Source organism: Mus caroli, unplaced genomic scaffold (assembly GCF_978045245.1).
Source record: "Mus caroli unplaced genomic scaffold, Mus_caroli_1 scaffold_6, whole genome shotgun sequence".
In the NCBI taxonomy this organism is placed as follows: Eukaryota; Metazoa; Chordata; class Mammalia; order Rodentia; family Muridae; genus Mus; species Mus caroli.
Genome location: NW_028227261.1, coordinates 138,527,928 through 138,550,318, shown reverse-complemented (window position 1 = coordinate 138,550,318; position 22,391 = coordinate 138,527,928). Strand labels below are relative to the sequence as shown.

Sequence of the window (22,391 nt, the reverse complement as noted above, 5' to 3'; positions counted from 1 at the left end):
TGGAGGTATAGATAGATGCTCAGCTGCATCTTTGGATCCATAAATGAGGAGCTGTTACTAGCAGATTTGTCTCAACAACAAGTGAATAAATAACATTAAATATCACATTCTGTGGAAATATTTTTTTTTTCTTGGTTTTTCGAGACAGGGTTTCTCTGTGTAGCCCTGGCTGTCCTGGAACTCATTCTGTAGACCAGGCTGGCCTCGAACTCAGAAATCTGCCTGCCTCTGCCTCCCAAGTGCTGGGATTAAAGGCATGCGCCACCACTGCCCGGCTCTGTGGATTTCTGATGTTTTTGTAAACCAACTATATATGTAAAGTAATCAGGGCTGTTCTCCACTAACTACTCTTAGCTATTTATAATTAAATATCTGAAAAAACCCTAACAATAAACTCAAAGCCATGAATTTGCTATTTGGCCCTTAACTTGCAGGCTTAGTCATCTCAGATCAGTTTATAATGACAGGTATAGAAGAACTGGTTCTAAGCCCTGTACTTTTGAAATTCTTGTATCAGTAGAAGAAATTTATACCAATAAAACCCTTGATTTTACATCAAAATAAATGCAGTACCAGAATAAGAAATTATGACTTCAACATAATAATGATTATAAAGATTTCTACTAATTGAGATTATGGCTATACAGTCAATTCTAGCTATTTCCTCCCTGTACCAATTATGACCATTTCTAAATCCCCTAGAAAGACAACCTTAGAATAACCACCTCCAACACCAAAGCCCAGGAGCTGGGGCAATGACTCTTCATAATTTCTTCAAGCTGAATATGGGGATATTTTTGAAGTCAGGGGGAGGGGTAGGGAGAAGGGTTGGGAGGGCCTTAAGAAGGCCACACCAATGATTGATTTAGTCATTGATGCCTGTGTCCTGAGTGGATCTGGCTGAAAGTCCAAGACACCAGGAGTTCAATCAGGACAGCATGTCTGACGATGAGACTCACCAAGGTTATATATTCTGTAATATACAAATCTAAAAACAAAATTTTAGTATCATCAAGATAATTTTTTTTTTTTTTGATTTTCTGGAATCTGGTTCTCTGGGGGTCTCCCTCTATCAGGTCTGATCCACCTTACTCTGGAAGGTGGATAGACATAATCACCTTTTTTAAAAACGCAAAGACAAAACCTTTCTCCCAAATCAGCATATTCTTTAGCCAGTAATCAGAAAATCTTTATTTTGACCTCTCTCCCAGAGAAATAATATAACCACAAAACTCAAAATCACACCCATTTTGAAAATTAAAACAATCCCAAACAAATGAAGTAAAATAAAATACTGCATGTGCCTGTTCTTAGGCCTTATCTGTTTTGCCAAGCAGGAATATTTTATTTATTTTATTAATACCTGTTATAATATTTTTCTGTTGATCTCTCTACCTGGACCACAGACATTGTTAATTAATACCTGTCCATAGCAGGCAATGATTATCACCGCCCTCTCTACTTGGAGTCAGTGACTAATTTTCCCTATCCTAGTTCCAAACTGGGGGTGAAATTCCCCATGTGACTTCGTCAAAATCTGTATATAAATCTTTCCTAAAAGCAAATAATTCCATTCCATTCTACAACTCTGTGACTCAGAGCAGCCTGCACTGCCACAGCAGGGGACCTCAGCCTGCTAGCTGTTTCTTAGTTTGAATTCCAGAGCTTGAGTCCATGTGACTAATATTTAAATTAATTGGACAGGGAACATCCTGCTACACTCCGGCATGTCTATTGTTGTTGACCTTATTTAGGTCATGTTTCAGCAGTCATGTTGGTGAAACTTTGGGTGTTTTTCTGGCACTACTAGAAAATGTAGTATCTTGCACACCCCTGATCCTCTGACCTCTGCCTCCTCTTCTACAGTGTTCCTTGAGCCTTAGGTATGGGAATTGTTCTGTGCCTCGGGACAGGGTCCTTTAGAGAGTTTTTTGTTTATTTCTCCTGGTAGCTTTTCTTTGCCTGCTTTCATGAGCAGGTTTTGGACTTCGGCTAATAGACAAGGTGGAGAACATGCTCTCCACTTAAACTTGCGGCTGCTGTAGCGTGCTAAACAGTGCCTGTGAAATAGGCAGCAGTATACTGTATTGTGTTCTGCAACCTTGGTTTAAATAGATGAGGAATCTTTGAAATTAGAGTTTTGACTAGGAATCGGTTAGGTATAGAGAGACTATCAGGCATACTGATGAGTAATAATCACTGCTGCCTTTGCATGTATAGAAGCTATCGGAAGAATCTTCCGTGCATCATTACAACTTAGCTTGAAACAAAAGTCTTTTAAAAGATGTTTTATACATTGTATAGGCAAGGAAACTAACGTAGAGAGAAGTTAGTACATTAATATGAGTTTATAAACCAGATAATCCATTCAAGCCAGTTCTTACATCACAGCTGCTGAGACCTGCTGCTGCATGTGTATAGTCTGATGTGCTAAGTGAAGCACATTTGTTTCTCTTGCTGACCAAGCTTCACAAATATATAATTTGAAGTGCTTGGGACGTTTTAAACATGTCACATAACTTCTTTTGCTGGAGTTGTGTTATGATTAATATTTCCCAGAGTTCACGAATAGAATTCCCAGAGTTTATCTTTAGAAGCTAAAGATGAAGTCTTCACCCTTTAACAAGAAAACTAACCTACATATCACCATATTCCTGAGGAGGCCATCCCTTCAGTCTGTTACAGATCTGTCCAACTTTTTAGACGTAGCGTTTGCCTTTTGTGTTGTGGATATTATGGGGTTGGGGGCCAAATGTGTCAGTCATTTAAGGCATAAACAATAAGCATGAAAATAGCCACTGGCCCTGTGGCAGGAGCTTCTTGCATCCTAGCCTCCTTTGTGGCATCTGGCCTCTGTTTCTGTTTAATGCTCAGCTGTATTTACACACCACAGAAACAGGTTTTACTTCAAATTGGAATTCTTCAGTTCAGAATATCCTGGGAAGTCACCAAGACATCTGGGTGCTTTATTTGATTGTAAGTGCGTGTCTCACAAAGCCCTCAAGAGCCACTGGCTTTGATGTTCAGAGTGACAGGGTGAGACAGTCCCTCTGGCTTCCTATTGCAGTCCATATATCTGTTTATGTTGCCCCCCAAAACAACTTGAGGTTTTTATAATTGTTTCCATCTTATGCTTAATAGTTGTGTTTTTTGTTTTTTTTTTTTCTTGCATGATGTACAGAATTAAAGACAACGACTCCAGGACCAAGCCTTTCCCAAGTCCTGTCAGCCAATGGAAAAATAATCCCAAGTGCTCCAATGAATATGACCACATACGTAGCTGACACAGAATCAGAACCAGCAGATACATGGTAAAGCATCTCAGCATGCTGTTGCAATGATTCTATCCAGGAAGGCCATATTCAAGAAAAGTTGCTGTTTTTATCAAGACAAAGCATGGAACGGAGCGCCAGGGAAAATGATATCTCACAAGGATCATCAATTTTTTTCTCCCTCTCCTTTTCCTTTCCCTTTCCCTTTCCCTTTTTCCTTCCTTTCCCTTCCTTTTTTTTTTTTTTTTGAGATAATTACACCATTTTCTTCTTTCCTTTCCTTCCTCCAAATATTCCCTGTTACCCCCCCCCCCCCCCAATTCATAGCCTCTTTTTTTTCTTAGGTGTGTGTGTGTGTGTTTGTGTGTGCGTGCCTATTTGTATTCCTAAATGCATACCTACAATCCGCTCAGTCTGTGTAGTATCACTTGTATGAATGTTTTCAGGGCTGACCGTTTGGTATTGGGGAAGACTTTCTCCCACTCTCAGCATTCCTTTGTTGGATGTAGTTCTTTCAGCAAGGAAGTGTTACAGACCTGTGGGGTCTTGAACTTTGTTAGAGATGCTTAACTCTGTCATTGTAGGATCAGAGTAGCTGTAGACCCCAGGTAGCTAAGTGAGGGGGGTAGTGTGGCAGAGCTGAGTTAGTCTACAAGCTGTTCTGTTACTGCTGTAGGGTAATTTTTATTAGTCTTTCAAATGTGTTTTAAAGAGAAAAAGTATTAGTGACTAATGAAATAAATTTAAAATAGAGTAGCCCATACATATATGTATTTTTAATTACCCACAATACATCATTGTCTAAAAGTATTGAATGGAAAAATTGCTGAAACTAGAAATGTCTAAGTTTTAACTTACACTTCTGAAGAGCATGATGAAATATCGTAGCACAGCAGTTCTCAACCTTCCTAACGCTGTGACCCTTTACTGCAGTTCCTTATACTGTGGCCAACCCCAACTATAAAATTCTTTTGTTGGCACTTCATAACTGTGACTTTGCTACTATTATGAATCTTAGTGTAAATATCTGTATTTTCTGATAGTCCTAGGTTACCCTAGTAAAAGGGTCATTCAACCCCCAAAGGGACCACGACCCACAGATTGAGAGCCACTGTCACGTTATCTTACCTGCATGTACAGTATTTCTTTGTTCAGTGGGTTCCTGCTGTCTATGCTACCTACCTGTTGGTCACTAATAGCTGTTGTGGTTTGGAGTGACTGGCTTAGTGCTTCAGTGCTTACATTCATGTGCTTTTACATAGTAGCCGGATGCTGCCTCACAGTGCCTAAATCATGCATCTCTTTAATCACGTAGTGATTATTTTATGTCTTATCATAAGAAGGGTGGGTATAGTGCAATATGATAGTTTGGGAGACACCACGTTCATGTAACTTTTATTATAGTACATGGTAATTACTGATGTTTTAGTTTCTACTGTTAACCGCTAATTTAAGCCTACTTTATAAATTAGTGATATGTATACATAAAAATATGTATTTACATAATTTGGCACTATCATTGCATTCAGGCCTCAAGTGCCTGGTGGTCTTAGAATATATTCCTCTTGAATTTGAATATATTATTATAAATGTGTTAGTTTGTATAATTGTTACAGATAGCCATCCAGCGATGACCACACAGACACAGCTTGTCGCCAATTAAAAGGTTTTTTTCCAGGCCCCTGGACTACATTTAAGTATTTGGACCTAAGTGTAGCCCTAAGCATTTAGACCAGGAGGCTTTGAAAGGCAAAAACCATATCCTCAGCAGCTATGGAGCAGGGAGTGTTACACAAACGGACAGTGTAACAGACACTAAAATAAATTAGCTGGGGCATCTTGGCCTTGAGTCCTAGAGTAGAGCTGGGTAATTTGCCATTGATTCTCTATCAAGAGGTCAAATTCTAGTTAAACCTGAAATGGCCTCAGTAAGAATACAGGATGGAGGAACTTCTGGACTGTTTTGCCATTTTACATAATACCTATAATTAAATATTTCTTATAATTCGGGAGATAATGTATTAAGTCATCTTGGATATCTAGATAGTTAATATTCATCCATACATGTCATTTTTCTATGGTTTTTCTTATTTGAAAAATTCTGTTTGGCTTTTGTTATCTCTGTGATAGTTTTCATTTATGTCTTATTTTTAATATTACACAAAAACATGTTCTATTAAGATAGTTAATACACTATGTTAGGTTGTATATAAATTTATACTATTATATTGTGAACAGAACTTGTAAAAGAAATAGTTAATTTTTAGTAGTTGTTGCTTAAAAGTGGTTTTTTTTTTTTTTTTTTTTTTTTTTTTGGTTTTTCAAGACAGGGTTACTCTGTGTCACCCGGCATTATTTTTGTTTTTTGGTCCATTCAATCATATTGCACAAAACAATGTATGTCTATAAAATATTTCTCTAGTAGTCTGGAGTTCTACAGTAAAGACTACCATCTGGTTAGGTAGTCAGATATCAGTTTGTCCAGGGTGATTTAAATGCACACACAGCAATCTATGTGTGATGCTGGAGTAATATAGTTTTCTTGATTTCCTGTATTTTATTATAACACTTTCTTTCATGAAGATAATTTTAAAATGTTTAAATAAAAATTACCCAGGCCTACCACCTTGTTGAGTATACAGTGGGATGCTAGGTTAGGGTCGTGAGTGTATCTGGCAGTGTTTCTGGGAGAGTATCTGAAGGTGTGTGCTGTGGGGAGCCTGCTGGGCTGTGTGCCAAGAGTATGATGTCACCCTTCAGGCACTAGACAGCCAGGGTGCTTCTCTCTTGGAATGGGAAAATATGCTAGCTGAATTATTTTCTACACTTCTGAATTTGTTTCTATCAGAACATTTAGAGAGCTTTATTTGTGAGTACACGTTGTTGTACTAGTTGTTTGCCTCTCTGTCCTTCCCTATAGTATGCCTTTGAGTGAAAGACCAGAAGAAGTAAAGATCCCTGGACTGGAACAAAGCTCTAGGAAGCTTTCAGAAGAAACATTCAATATAAAGGAGGCCCCTAAACCAAGCTCCAAAGCTAATAACCTAGCATCAAATACGCTGGTTAGGGGAAAGTCCCCGAGCTATCAGCTTTCTCCAATGAAATTTCCTGTTGCAAGTAAAAATAAGGATTGGACTTCTCAGCAGCAGCAGAACTCCATCAAAAACTACTTCCAGCCATGCGCCAGAAAAAGGTATGTTGTCAATAATTCCTCTACTGTGTCTCTGAAACACATAGTTCAATAGACAGATAACTATAGAGCAGTATTGTATTTAGCCTGTTTTGTTGGAAAATAAACAGAATGTTATCTATAGAAAGTATGTATTTGGGTTTTTAGAAATGTGTGTGTGTGTGTGTGTGTGTGTGTGACGTTTTTGGAGGTCAGAAGATAGCTAGTAGGTGTCAGTTCTCTCTCTTCACCATGTGGATCCTTGGAGCCACTGCAGATTATCAGTGTCTTAGTAAGGTTTCTATCACTTCGATGAATCACCATGACCACAAAAGCCAAGTTGAGAAGGAAAAGTTTTGTTTGGCTTACACTTCCAAGTAATAATCCATCCTGGAGAGAAGTCAGAGCAGGAACTCAAGCAGGGCTGGAACCTGAGGCAGGAGCTGACGCAGAGGCCATGGAGGGGTGCTGCTTACTGGCTTGCTTCCCACTGCTTGCTCAGCCTGCTGTCTTATAGAACCCAGGACCTTCGGCCCAGGGTGGCACCACCCACAATAGACTGGGCCTTCACCTTAGCCCATTATTAATTGAGAATAGCCCTACAGCTGGATCTCATGGAGGTATTTCCTCAGGTGAGGCTCCTTTCTCTATGATAACCTAACTTGTGTCAAGGTGACATACAAACCCATCCAGTACAGTCAGGATTAGTGGCCCTCATCAGCTGAGCCATCTTGCTGGCCTACTGGTTTTATTTCTTAGCTTATTCCATCTCAGGTTTGTTTGGTTTTTTGTTTTTTGTTTTTTGTTTTTTTCTGAGACAGGGTTTCTCTGTGTAGCCCTGGCTGTCCTGGAACTTACTCTGTAGACCAGGCTGGCCTTGAACTCAGAAATCTGCCTGCCTCTGCCTCCCAAGTGCTGGGATTAGAGGCATGTGCCACCACGCCCGGCTCCATCTCAGTTTTGTCCTTAAAACCCACTAGGCCCATTATACAGACTGCACTTCGTGTTTCTTCACCTTCCTAAGACTTTAGCTTTGTTTTTGTGTGCTGCCTGTCTTTAAGAAAGATTAATCAAACCAAAGTTCCAGAGTCATCTTTCTCGTCTTTTTCTATAATAACCTATCTTGGAAGGTAGGGGGGAAAAAAGGGTAGTTTACTTTGGTGTAATCCTTAATTGTTTCCTCTCTGCCTCCCTGAAGTCACCTCTCCTCTACTGGACATTTGCAGCCAGCTTTGTACTCAGATCTCTGACAACCATGAAAGCAGAGAGCAAGTGTCACTCCTCTGCACTGTTGTAAAATGTGTGTTAGCAAACTGTTTAGTACTTCTTGAGTGAATGATGTACTGTTGTATAGAGGACTGTTAGAGACATGATCACATACTAATTCCAGTATTCAGTTGATGTGTGTTCTAAGTTTAGCCTGTTTGGCTTGATTTCTTGATTTCTAGACTCCAGCTCTCTTTAACTCATCAGGTAGAAAGGTTTTCATTGCCCATGAATTCCCTACACTGCTGAATAAGGTGCTGCCTTTTGCCAGCGGGCCCTGTGTATTTTTATATATTTCTCTTTTCCCTCACATTAGTTTATTGGATGAGTCTACATTAGCAGAGGGGACAGGGCTCTTCAAATGCTTTAAACACAGGATCCGTCTGTCCTGTCAACACAGTAGAAAGAATACGAAGCACACACCACTGGGAAGGTTGACTTTCAGTAATATTGCTAATAAAGTCAGGGGAAGGTTATGAGTTTCCTGGCCTGAGTAGTAAATAATGACAGATTAAACAAAATCCCTCATTCCAACTTTGTTTTCCTTTTCAAACAGAAGGGAAAGGGATGAAGACAATCCAGAACTGTCCTCATGCAAATCATCCAGGATGGAGCTGTCCTGTTCTCTTTTAGAACAAACACAACCTGCCGGACCCTCACTGTGGAAAAGCAAGGAGCATCAGTCTCAGAATGAGACCCTGGACAGGGAAGCCGACACCTCATCTGTGGGTGGGATGGACATAAAACTCAACAGGAAGAGTCCTGACAGGAAACCATTTCCCACAGAAACTCTTAGACCAAGAAAAAGAAAAGATGTTGATTTAGCTACAGAAGAGGAAGTATTGGAAGAGTTACTGAGGAGTACAAAGCCAGAGTTGGCAGTTCAAGTGAAGGTTGAAAAGCAGGAGGCAGATGTCACCATCAGAAAAAAGCCAAGGATGGATGCAGAGAGGAATCGGCCCCTGAATGGTGGATCAGAGCCGGAAAGCAACAGCGCTCCTGTACGTAACTGTTTACTGTATTGTGAGACAAGATCTCAGGTACCCAAGGCTGGTCTCAAATGAGATGCATAGGGACAGATCATCTTAAAGTTTGGTCCCTCTGCCTTCATGTCCTGAGTGCTGTGATTGCAGTTGAGATCTTTAGATGGCCTTGGCTTCTTTTCCTTAAACTCTGTCCCAGGTGACCCACTGCATACAGTGAGCACAGACCTGCAGAAGAGTGGTTGTAGTTTGAGTCTCAGAAGCCCTTGCTCTGCCTCTGCCTCTGCCTCTGCCTCACAGTTAGAATCCAGATAGGAAGAGACAAAAATTGAGTACCATGTACCCATGGACACCATTAAAATAGCATTCTGTGAAACAACAAAAGGCTTTTATTTAATATGTAAGGATTCGTGATAATGTAATTAGAAAATAAAATTATGTTATTGTATGTCTTAGTTAGGGTTTTACCACTGTGAACAGACACCATGACCAAGGCAACTCTTAAAAGGACACCATTTAATTGGGGCTGGCTTAGAGGTTCAGTCCATTATCATCAAGGCAGGATTATGGCAACGTCCACATAGGCATGGCGCAGGCAGAGCTGAGAGTTCTACATCTTCATCTGAAGGCTGCTGGCAGAATACTGACTTCCAGGCAGCTAGGATGAGAATCTTAAGGCTCACGCCTACAGTGACACACCTACTCCATCAGGGCCACACCTTCTAATTGTGCCGCTCCCTAGGCCAAGCATATTCAAACCATGACACTGTGGTATATGGTCTCATTGTATAATTTTATTCGTATTTTACTATCTTGAAACTTACAGTAAACTGATGTAAGCAAGGGGGCAGCAAACCACCCGTCAGAGCACTCCATATGTCAGGAAAGGTTCTTACTATAGATACAACAGAGAGAATAACCACAGGTATTTGGGGAGGTCTGAAGCAGCATGGCTACCTCTCTGGGGCAGAGAGGAACCTAGCAGACAGAGATATCTCTCTGGTGCACAGAGAAATTGGGGAGCGGCGCTCACTCATTATAAAGAAAAGGTATCTGTAGGGTCAGGGGAGGGAAGCCTGTAAACCGGAGCATCATGGGAGTGTAGGGGGCTTTGGTACACATAACAACAGATACAAATTAATAGGGACCAGAGGACCCTCAAGGTTACCGTGGCACTTTACTATGTAACTAGATGCCCCATTTGCCTGTCTCCAGGAGGAGCAGATGAGTAAGTGGCTCTTTCTGTGGCAGACAGCAATCCGTTTCACAAGCTCCTGAGGAGTGCTGCCTTGGAGCTTTATCTGTCCACCTATGCTGTAGTGCAGCCTAAGCTGAGCCCAGATTCTCCTCTTGAGACGTCACGCTTTGGTTTGGGGGAGGGGCTAGTATTGGTGGTTCCCTTTGGATTTAAGGATGACGTCATAAATAAAATGTAGGAGTTAAGAGAGAATAAACAAGTTAGGATCTATTTAAAAATAGATCACTATATTCTAGAACTAACTTGTTTTTAGTAAGAATCTTTTCAGAAAGGTTTCAAAAAGTATTAAGGATATTTTATTTTTCTGGTACTCAGGAGGCAGAGGCAGGCATATCTCGTGAATCTGAGATCAGCCCGGTGTCCTTAGTAAGTTCCCAGCCAGGCAGGCCTGCATAGTAAGACCCTGTAACCAAAAACAAATGAACAAAAACAAAGCACAAAAACCCCCACCTTGTAATTTTCAGGTAATTGCTGATTCTCTTGTATATGAGAGAAGTGGTATATATAGAGAGGATCTGCGAGCCCTTCAATCGACGTTTCTAGTTACTTGGACAGCATGATACAGCAAGCATCACATAGAGGAATGGTATAGTTAACCAACCTTACTCAGTTAGAGTATTCTTCATTTGATTTTCTTAACCCATTTGGAGGATCTGTCTTTGTAAATGTGTATACAGGAAGGTTGGTCAGCGCTTATTGATAGTCTACCATCCCAGCCAGATAGAGCATCTTCTTTACCATTTTTTACAATATAGGTTAACTGGTAATGTAATTTTCTGGCTATGATTTTATGACTTTATGTTGTGTTTACATTTTGTTGGATATAATTTACTTTTATTTCCAGGTTCATAGCATGATCGTTTTTGAGGTTTTTAAAGAGATTATTTACAACTCCTATGAACAGTGATTTTTATTTTTTAGCAAGAAGATGAAAGAGAAAAGAAAGATGAACTTCAGACAGAGTCGTGGTCAACAAAACAGGAAATAGCTGTAAGGAAATTGCTGTATTCTTGCATACATTTGACTTAAAATGACTACCATCATAGACATTTCTGACAGTTTACATTTCTTTTTATAATTCTGGTCCATTTAGGGATTTGCCTATTCTGTAAAGAGATTATGCTGTAGCCATGAGACATTAAAGAGTATAGAGAATCTTAGGTTTAACCGCTTTCTCTGTACTGCATGGATACAGTCTTGAGCAAATGGTTTTCTTAAGGAAACTTGTTTATAAAACAGCTGACAGCTGAAACTTTTCCAGCAGGGTTGTTGTTTATATCAAAATATGGTAATGTAGATGTGGTGCCTGTAAGTTCCAAAAGAGCTAGGCCAGTTTTACTTAAGTAAGGTTCTGATTACATTCATTAGCATCAGAGGAGCTTCTATGGGGGCATTGTTTGTTGTTGTTATTTCTATCTGCACTCATCTTGCATATAAATTATATAGTTCATCAATTAAAAGGATTAATAGCTGGGTGTGGCCTATGCCTTTATTCCTAGTAAGGCAGAAGCGGGTGGAGCTCCGTAAGTTCTAAGCAAGCCTGGGCTACATAGCAAATTTCAGGTTAGCCATGATTTCATAGTGAGACCCTTTCTCCGGAAAAGACAAAAAGAATTAGGATGGTCAGCCTTGATGTGTAAGTATCAGGATGAATTAGATTAGATAAGGATTAACTTAGAAATAAAGAGAATTGCAGATCCAGGCTATGAATTTTAAATCACTACAGTCATAACTAAGCTCAAACACATTGTTGTTAATCAGAATAGGAACTATTATAATCAATACATTTTTGCCACTGAGAAATGAATTTTTTTCCGGTAGCATAAAAACCCAGATTCAAGGAACTCTTAAAAAGCATATCTGCTTATGGTAGTGTTTCCCTGTAAAACAGTGGCAAGATGCCTGAAGCAGTGGTAGTCAGCTGGCAAGAACGTGGTGGATGGGGCAAGGCTTCCCATCCCGATTCATTTCAACTTTGGAAGTATTGATTGTGTGGTGTGCAGTTAGATGTTGTCAAGGAAAATTGGGGCCTTTCTGACAATCAGTGCAAGCCGTAACCATTGTAGCTTTGGGCACATCTCATTGGTTTGTTGTGCATCTTTTCTTATGCAGTGGTTTTACTAGGAAGTAACTGAAAAGCTGCACTGGGTCAGGCCAGCAGCATCCAGCCAGTGACATGGTTTTGGGGTGCAGGTTTGGTTTTGGTGAATGCCCTGGAGCTTCTCGTCCATCCAGTAAAGTAGCCATCACTGATTTGTGTTGCACATCACAGTCTGATTGAGACATGGTGTGTTGTATAGATAAGAGAAGATAGATGATACTCAAGCTGATGTGTTACTTACTTCTTATCATCATCATCATTATTGCTCAGCTCACAGGCACCCCTTTCACCTTTCCAGTTTACTCCAGATGCTGAGCAATAGTTGACCGGTCCCCATGGTCCCAGTTCAGCAACTTCTCTTGTAGCTGTAAGATCTTCTTCTTACGACTGCTCACTTCTTGGCCATGCTTTCTGATGGCTGCCACCACATTCCTCATTTTCAAAGCTCCTGCCTCTTTTGCCAGACCTCTTGAACAATCACTGCATTATATGTTCATTATATGTTCATATGTTCTTGGGTCAAGTGCTTCGCATGTAGTTTCTGCTGACTTATGAGCCATTTTGAACTCAACAAACCCACTCAGATTTCCTTTTGTCTAACATCATTTTTTATAATATAAAATAAGCAGAAAATAAAGGCTTTATAAAAATATAAAGCAGGAAATATACATTGCAATTCTATATTCTGAAATCACATTTGTTAAGAATGTGTTTCAGTAGCCGGGCAGTGGTGGCACACGCCTTTGATCCCAGCACTCGGGAGGCAGAGGCAGGCAGATTTCTGAGTTCGAGGCCAGCCTGGTCTACAAAGTGAGTTCCAGGGGAGCCAGGGCTATACAGAGAAATCCTGTCTTGAAAAACCAAAAAAAAAAAAAAAAAGAAAGAAAGAAAGAAAAAAAAAAGAATGTGTTTCAGTATCATAGAGCAGATTTTAACAGTGTAAAACCTACTGCCAATTCGATAGTAGTAAATTACATAAGCACAGAACCTCACTGAACAGATTATCAGTTAAGGACCAAGTGTGATCAGAATTCTAGATAATAGTCATGGCACCCAGTATTAATGGAAGAGGCAGACTGTGGTGACATATGTCAGGAGAATGTCTATAAGAAGGAAGCTTGCTGAGGTAGCCTCTAGGTGAAAAATACTGTACACATTATAGTCTTCTAGGTGGACATGCTAGAGATGTTTTCAGAACTGTAGAGTTCCTGAGTCATTTTCTGGTTTTGAAATAGATATGATTGATCCCAAACACAAAGTTCAGGTGCCAGAAACAACTCTGTTTTCCCTTGGGTATTTGGACTTTTTTTCTGTAGATCTCTAAATGACAAATAGATTTCCCTTGCCTTCTGATCTTATCTACCCATTTAATGTCCACTTAAGAATCGTGATGATCTTCAGGACAGCAGTGAGGAGCTGCCACGGAAACTGCTGCTGACTGAATTTAGGTCATTGGTCGTCAGTAACCACACCTCGAGAAATCTGTGCATAAATGATTGTGGTCCACTGAAGAATTTCAAGAAATTCAAGAAGGTAGGTGTCTTTATTAACCGTGTCGCCAGAGGGCAGTGTTTGCATTGTTGTTAGAAACAACACTGGCACTAAATACAAATAAAAGGAGTAGTTAATGGGATTTTTTTTGTATTTTGTTTTGCATTTTAAACTAATTTGTTTTCTGTTGTGTGTTATGTGGAGGTTAGAAGACAGCTTGCAGGAGTCAGTTCTTTTCTTCCACAGTGTAGGTTCTAGAGTATGAAGTCTTGATTGTCAAGATTGATAGCTTGTGCCTTTATCTAATGAACCACTTGGCCAGCCTCTAAAAGCAGTATTTTGAAAACCTGTTCTATTTCTTCTGCACCAAACAGAAGGAAAAAAAATTACTAAAAGACAACACAAACTATTAATAAACCTAGGACACTTAGAAAGAAATGTACTGAATGATTGCTTCGTTCTGAGGCTGCTGTTTTCCCCAACTGAAGAATGAAGGAGGCTTTATTACTAAGGACAGAGTCACACTGGTTCTAATGTTGCTCTGTGACGACCTGAAATCGTTCTTCACCTCAGCACTTTATGAAGATAAGAGAGTTAAAGAAATAGAGTCAGTAGTGAAATTTCATGGTTGGGATAGTATAAGTGAAACTGTGTACTCTGTCACTGTCAGACCTGATGTGTGCACTGTATTTATGTCACTTACCCCTTCCTTTTACTCCCCCAAGTCCTTCCACTTTTTCCCACTCCTCGTCAAAGCCTCTTTTCCTTTCGATATTATTGTTATCCACACAGAAATTAATAAATAAGTAGAACCTACTGAGTCTGTTCAGTGGCACTCCTACTTGGGACTGTGATGGCTAGTTTTCAGAAAGGAGGCTTCCAGGCCAAATCCAGCTCGATTCTTCCAACTCTTGTGTTTTCAGCAATAAGGACTTGCTTCAGCTTCTGGGAGGCAAGCGAGGGCTATGGCAACAGTCCATATTATTTTGGGAATTGCTTGGATTCCTCTGACCAACCACTCAAAAGGAGATTTCTCATGTCTGTACTGGGGTTTTTGTAACTGTATGGCTCTTGGGGGGAACATTTTTACCCTAAGTAAAGTAATTTCATTAAAATAATAATACATGAGCATGTGCACATGTGTGCACACATGCTCAGACACATTTACACACTTATACCTGGAACTTTCTCCACCCAATCCTGAGTATTGGGGCTCCAGGAATGCACCATCCCATGCTGGGATCTAACTCATGCCTTCACGCATGCTAAGCAGACACTGTGCCAGCTGAGCAGTAGTTCTGACACTGTTTCTCATTTTATTTAAAAACATTTATGTAGGATTATTTGTTTGTTTGCTTGCTTACTTATTTTCTATGTAAGGGTATGCACATGCCACAGCATATGTGTCTGGAGGTCACAGGACAACATGTGAGAGGTATGTCTCTTCTTCCACTGTATGAGTCATGAGAATTGAACTCGGGTTGACAGACTTGATGGCAGGCACCTTTACTCCCAGAACCAGCCCTATTTTTTCTTTTTATGATAGTCTTGCATGAAGTGTGAGCTTGCCTGGAACGTGATATGTACCCAGGCTTGCTTTGAACTGTGTTATCTTCTTGCCCCAGCCTTTCAAGTGCTGGGATTATAGGTTAAACTTTGAAAAACTTAGAATAAGATACAGTGTTTTAAACTATAGTTTGTTTTCTTTGGGTTGCTTTGATTGCTAGGTAATGAATTAAAGCAATTTAAAAATAAAACCTACAGGCAGTGGTGGCACACACCTTTAATCCCAGCACTTGGGAGGCAGAGTCAGGCGGATTTCTGAGTTCGAGGCCAGCCTGGTCTACAAAGTGAGTTCCAGGAAAAGCCAGGGCTACACAGAGAAACTCTGTCTCAAACAAAACAAAACAAAACAAACAAACCAAAACAAAACAAAACAAAAATTAAAAAAAAAACAACCTACAATTAAAACTTCTAAGTGTTTTTCATTCATGTGAAAGTCCTAATGGCATATCTAGTAGTAGATACAGTAATAGCAGAAAAGGGTGGGAATGCATGGGTGTGGCGCAGGTGTCTGTGTCTCCTTTTCGGTAATAGAATATACACACCTTAGACGTTTATGCACAACTTCCACTGTTTGTATCTTATTTCTTTTTTAAAAAAATAGTTATCTTTTTTGTGACTATGCTTACCTCACTGCTTCCTCTTTGGCAGGCTACATTTCCTGGAGCAGGAAAGCTTCCACACATCATCGGAGGATCAGACTTAGTCGGTCACCATGCTCGAAGGAATACCGAATTAGAAGAATGGTTGAAACACGAAATGGAGGTAAGTAGAAAGGGAGGCCCCCACACGTGGGATTGCACTTCAGCCTTGTGACTCGTCAGTGTGGGTGATACATATGCATGTGTGAGAGTGAGTGTGGGGGGTGCCTGTGCACAGAGCTTGATTTCAAGAGTCTTTTTTATTATTACCCTTTTTTGTATGCATTTGTTTATTTCTGAGACAGGGTCTCTCACTGAATCTGGAGTGCCAGCTGCTCATCTGTCCCCTACCTATCTTTCCCCTAGTGCAAAGATGACTGTGTGTACCCAGCTCTTACGTGGGTGCCAGGGCTCACACGCTAGCATACTTGCACAGCATGCCCTTCATCCACAGAGCCATCTCCCTGGTCAATTCATCTTAAAAGGAAACTTAAGTGACTTTAGTGACCTGAGGCAGGAGCTGATGCAGAGGCCATGGAGGGATGTTACTTTACTGGCTTGTTTCCCTTGGCTTGCTCAGCTTGCTTTCTTATAGAACCTAGGACTACCAGCCCAGGAATGTCACCACTCACAGTGGGCCCTCCCCGTTTGATCACCAACAGACAATACCCCACAGCTGCTCATGGAGGCACTTCCCCAACTGAAGCTCCTTTCTCTGTGATAACTCCAGCCTGTGTCAAGTTGACACATAAAACCAGCCAGTACACCAAGGAGAAGGGAGCGGCACCAAACACACAGCAATGCTCCTTGAATGCTTGGGAGGAGTTAAATGACAGTGCAGCTGTTGGCCTTTTCCATCTTCTGTTGCTTTCCCTGGGAGTTAGAGAGGTGCTTCGTGAGTGCTGGGTGCATGCCGCCAAACGCTTGGTTTGTTGCCACAGTGGTCGGCGTGTATACAGCTGATGCACACACACCTGAGCACACCACACAGTGACATCTTGCCCTAGGCTTATCCCCACTACCTCCTGTCTGTCATCTGGACTTTTGTTCTTTGTCTGACCTTCTACTCATGCTGCAAACCCTTAATTTTCCCAATCACTGGGCCAGTTCTTAAAGTTTCCTTGAATTGGTGGTGATGTCACTTCTGAGAGTCAGACATAATCTAACTCTGTGCTCCCTGACTGGAATATGGTCCTCATTGTGTAGTAGGCACTAAGTAAGTACTCAATAAGTTGGCCTTGAAAGTGACTAAATGTGGAAAAACAAATGGAGGGTGTCTTTCTGGGCAGAGGGAGAAATAGGAACAATACCACTCAGATTTTCATATTTAGGAGAAGAGTCTGTTTGTCCTTCTGTTCTGACTAAGAAAGCAAGCACACAGGGTCTATGAGGGGGCACGAGGTGGTTAAGCGGCCAGCACACCAAGAGCCAGATTTAAGGTTTGCACATTTGAGGGTCAGACTGGGGAGTCATTTGAGAAAGGAGCCTGCAGCAGGGGCTTTTCCCTGATCTAACTCTGTTGCGTTAGGAGCTTGGTGAGGTCTTTTGAAAATTATTGTGGCCAAAAACTTCTCTGTCCTGATTTAGCAAGAGGAAGGGAGATTGTTCGCCTGTCAGGCTGCTTTGACTGCAGATGACGTGATTCTTGCACTTTCAAGTCATGGTCACTGGAATGACTATGACTCAGAGCAAGCTAGACAAGTCTCTCTTTAAATCCGTAATTAAAAGGTTTAATTTTGTGGTTTTGCATGTTTCTGTGTGTGTATGCATGCACTTCCGTACTATTTTATGTGCCTGGAGGCCAGAGGTCAGACTTTTGGAGTCTGCCCTCTCCCTCTGTCATACAGACGTGGGTATTGAACTCAGCACATCACGCTTATCAGCATGCAGCCTCACTCACTGAACCAGTTTCAATGAAGCCCATATTCCATCATCTTCCTTGAGCCCAGAGCACTGAACTTTCTGCCAGAAAGACTGTTTAGAAACTCAGTAACCTAGCTCTCTGTGTTGATTGTCTTTGAAATTGTCTAGACAGTTACTTAACTACAATCGTGCAGTGATTTTAGCATGAAATGAAAATAGAGGGGTTGGCTGAATGGGAAGACTACAGAAGAACACTTGCTGACGAGTGACAAGCTTGTGTATGGAAATCTGGAGGTATTTACTGCTGAGTAAATGAGCCACATTATGTTAACTTTGACAGGTACAGAAACAACAAGCAAAGGAGGAATCTCTTGCTGATGATCTGTTTAGGTAAGATTTTACTTTTCTCCCAAGGCCATTTGAGAAATGTAGATATAATTCAGTTATGTTCATGACAGTCAAATATTTGTTTCTTCTGTCCACATAGGAGAGACACACAGTACTTTCACATAAAGAAAGTTTGACTTTTAACTCATGTATTTTTATTACTTGAACACATTGATGAAATTTCCTGGCTATAGATTTACGATTGATTCAGTCTTATCATGACATGTTTAAATTTTGCATGATATCCTTCAGGCAAGGGAAGGTCCCAAAAGTATTTCGATTATCAATCTGTGAGGTTTTTGTTATAGGAGAATTAAAGGAAAGGATTTCAGAATCAGACAATTAAAGAGTCCAGACCATTTGTCTAGTTTTAATTTGACAAATGGATAAAATGAAAGATTGGATGAGAGATCCAAAACTGGTTTTGCTTCCTTTATGGCAGGCTTTAGAAAGTTGCTAAGAATTTATAATTTAATATATTTTGAGACTTCTAGAAACCCAATAAACTTTGGAATGGTTACCTCTCAAATACTAATGAACTACCAAGTCAGGTAGACACTGGCTGAAACAGAGCACCCTTCTTTCTCAACCTAAAATACAGGATGCCTTAATCTTTTTTCTAAACACATTTATTGTGTGTATGCACACATATTTATCTATACCTGCATTTGGGCATGTGTGTGTTGAAGTATGCTTGGCATAGTGAGTGTGTGGAATTGAGAAGACAACTTTCAGGAGTTCGTTTTCTCCTGCCATGTGGGTCATGGGGACTGACCTCAGGTCATCAGGCTCAGCAGCAAGGGCTTTTACCTGCTCAGCCATCTTGCCGCCCCCCCCCCCCCCCCAGTATGTTTGCAGCCAGTTTGACAATTGTATTGACAGTAGATAGTGTAAAGTAACTGGTAAGAATGGTGACGATACTGAATTTTTATGAGTACAAGAAAAATCAATGAGACATCTGGCTGCCGAAGTTATATAGGAGAAAATCTTATAAAGCAGTAATTATATTTTGGAGCCACTAAGCTTTTTGTGCAAAGCATATACTTCATTTTGGGGAAATGTTTAGATGGGATCTATTCAAATCCACACTAAGTTCTTATATTATTGTTTTAGTTTTAATGTGGTCTGCTAAAGTGAAGACTGCAGGTTGACAGCCCATTAATGGAATCTCTACTGAAATGTCCTTTAACGATTTTTTTCTTTGCAGATATAATCCTAATGTAAGAAGAAGATAATTGAACCTTATAAAGGAAGCTGTAGAAACACATTTCTACTTCAGACCAACTGAGATACGTTAATATAGTACATAGAAATTATAAATGCTTTAAGGTTTCAGTTTATTAAATAAAGGAAACAAACTCCATTCCTTTTGTGTGGTAACGTTGTCTCTGGGGTGAATATATACATTATAATTATCCCCTCTTTTTAAATGTGTTTCTTACTTACTAAGTAATTATTAGAATCATAGTATTCAAAATCCTGAAACTCCATTACGGGTAAAGACCAAAGTCTCCCATCCACTAGCTGATTGATTCCTGCTGTGTTATGGATAGATAGATAGATAGATAGATAGATAGATAGATAGATAGATAGATAGATAGATAGAGATATACATATATTTATATCTATATATAAACACAGATATAGATGTACTAGATACATTTTTTAAGAGTTATTTCTTTATTAACATATATACAGTTCTCTGTGCATGCATGCTTACACACCAGAAGAGGGCGCCAGCTCAAATAGGTGGTTGTGAGCCACCATGTGGTTGCTGGGAATTGAACTCAGGCCCTCTAGAAGAACAGCTAGTGCTTTTACCCTCTGAGCCATCTCTCCAGCCCTCATTCAAATTCCTGTGCATAACACTTTTCAGGAATTACATTTGTAATTACTCTGTGCCTTGGTCATTTTCACTGTAGATTGGATGGTAGGCACATCAATGTACGTTTTCTCTTCCATTATTCTTTAGCCTCCCTAAGCTGATGTGATCCCAGTGCAGTGGTGTCCGTGAGCATATGTCCCCCATCTTAGTATAAGAGATTGAGGTAGTATGCAGCCTCCACAATGACTAGATCATACCAAAGAGAAAGATGGACCCCTTTTTGGTGGTTTTACTGAGCACAGTGACTCTGTCTTGGCTTCTTAAATGTCCCAAGTATTTCTGTCTATAAAGTAGAGGTAGTAGGTTGCCTCTACCTAAAAAGGAAAATGGTAACTGGAAATAGATTCTTTTTCAGATACTTTAATATAGAGACGTAGATCTCAACTCCAGCTGTATATTATATCTTATATTCTAGAAAGTATATATATAAACCTTTTATTATGAACTGAAAGCTTTCTGGTCAATGTAAATTCTGCCTCACCTCTTTTAGTTAGAACATACCTAGAAACAAGGTAACTATTTGCTGGGTCTTTATGGGACACTGTGTATGTCCCTTTACAATTATATGTAAGTGTCTGGATCAGCTACTCTCTACCTTTGACCAGACCTCAGAACATACTACTTCACTTTATAGAGTCATAAATATTTTATTTTATTCTCAACCTTCATTACACTTTCAAATTCCTCATTTGTGAAACAGTGAGCATATGTCTAAAGCATTGCTCTTCCTTGACACATTGAAGGAATAGGCACTAAAGGTCTCTAGTTTCAGTTCCAGTGCTTTTGTTACAATTCCATGTATGGGCCTGAGAGATGGCCCAGAGATGAAGAGCATTTACTGTGGTGCTGGAAAGAATCTAAGACTCTGCACATTAGGCAACCACTCTACCAACTGAACTACATCCCCAGCCCAAACTTTGAAATTTGGATAAAGTCGCATTTACCTATTTCCTTTGGTATTTTTCCTGTAGCATACATACACAAAAATAGTATTTAACTCCAAGACTTGGGGTTATTCCATAAGGTTACATTTTAATATTTCCATAAATACTAATATAAGTCCCTTAACTTTGAGTATGATGTAATGTATGGGTCAGGGGTAGGTAGGTTTTTCTCATATGAACCTCAAACATTGTTTATTTGAAGAAGTCTTTTCTACATTAAATTATCTTGGCAACTTCATCACACATGAATTATGTTTACCCATCCTGTCACTAGACTACTCTTTCTTGGATTACTGTAATAGCATGTAAGCTTTAGAACAAATATTCTTGTTTAAGTGCATTGGAGGCTCAAAGCTGATGTTGAATATCATGGTCCACCTTATTCACTGAGGTAGGGGCTGTCTCACGTCATAGCTCAGATATGGCCAGCCTCTGTGTTTTAGGGATCCCCTATCTGCCTTCTGGGGGCCTGAATTTCAGTGCTGTTTGTGATGAGCCATCTCCTCAGTCCCTGAGGCCCAATACTTCAGTCCTCCTAGCAAACCAGGTTGTATGTGTTACGATTTTAATTGAAATTGTACTAGAAATTAGTTAAGAGAACTGATATCCTTTGGTGGGGGTTGGGGGGGGGAGTTCAAGACAAGGTTCTTCTGTGTACTCCCTGGCTGTCCTAGAACTATTAGTAGACCAGGCTTGCTGGCCTGAGTAGGATTCCTGCCTCAGCCTCCCGAATGGTGGAATGAAAGAGTGTGCCAGCACACTGGGCATGATAAGAACTGATATCTTTAAAATAGCCAATCTATATATTCTGTCAATTAAATCTCCCATTTCTTTGAACATTTTTGTCCTTTCATTGTAAGGCTTGCATGCTTTAAATTGAACCCTAGCATACTTAGTAGTTTGACATTGTAAGTGGCCTTTCAAAAAGTTTATCTTAAAACGATCTATTGCTTGTATATGGAATTTTTTGTATAATGAATGTGGAACACTGTAAGTAGCTAATTTCACCTTAATACAAATTCAAGGGTTTCTTGGTAGACTTTTTTGGATTTTTACACATACATTATTTGTGAATAGATTTTGTATTCTAGTTGGTTTGCCTTTTCTCTCACCTTATTAAATTGACCATTAAAATAATGTTGAGGACTCAGAGCAGGGTCGTGCTGACTGCATATCCTTTTATGTTCTGTATGAGGTTTGTTAAGTCTTCAGAAATTCCACTACCATAAGCGTCACTTAAAGGTCAATATGAACTGTTGTGTCTAAAATAACTTGAGTCACAGCTGACCACCAGACAGTGATTCCAGCCCCTTCATATGAGCTCATTGTGGGTGTTGTCTAGCCCTGAGAAATGTTCAGGGTTGTACCTTCAATTCTCAAAGTCTGAGCTATGTCCCTAATCAATCAGCCTTGGGGGTGTGCATTCAATACACTATCCCTGTCTAAGACAGTTGTTCATGTGGTTTGTGGGGCAACTCCTGAACCCAAACATGTTATGTCTGAACATGGCTATTCAGACTTTCCATTTCTTGTAGCAGTTTTGTTAGTTTGTCTCTTTCAAGGATTTT

At 40.1% G+C, this 22,391-nt stretch overlaps 1 protein-coding gene across 3 annotated transcripts in view; it reads left to right on the top strand.

Annotated features, from left to right (window-relative positions):
- Positions 1–20,268, top strand: part of Nbn (nibrin) — a 36,754-nt gene extending 16,486 nt beyond the window's left edge. For 2 of the 3 annotated variants that reach the window (XM_021160786.3, XM_021160789.3), the window contains exons 9-16: positions 3,182–3,311; positions 6,193–6,465; positions 8,264–8,708; positions 10,870–10,938; positions 13,433–13,582; positions 15,755–15,868; positions 17,948–17,997; positions 19,202–20,266. In XM_021160786.3, coding sequence (XP_021016445.1) covers positions 3,182–3,311; positions 6,193–6,465; positions 8,264–8,708; positions 10,870–10,938; positions 13,433–13,582; positions 15,755–15,868; positions 17,948–17,997; positions 19,202–19,229 — 1,259 coding nt within the window. In that variant the 3' untranslated portion in view covers positions 19,230–20,266. Of the gene's footprint in view, positions 1–3,181; positions 3,312–6,192; positions 6,466–8,263; positions 8,709–10,869; positions 10,939–13,432; positions 13,583–15,754; positions 15,869–17,947; positions 17,998–19,201 lie in introns of all 3 variants that reach the window. The other variant, XM_021160787.3, reaches the window with a different exon arrangement.
- The last annotated feature ends 2,123 nt before the right edge of the window (positions 20,269–22,391 follow it).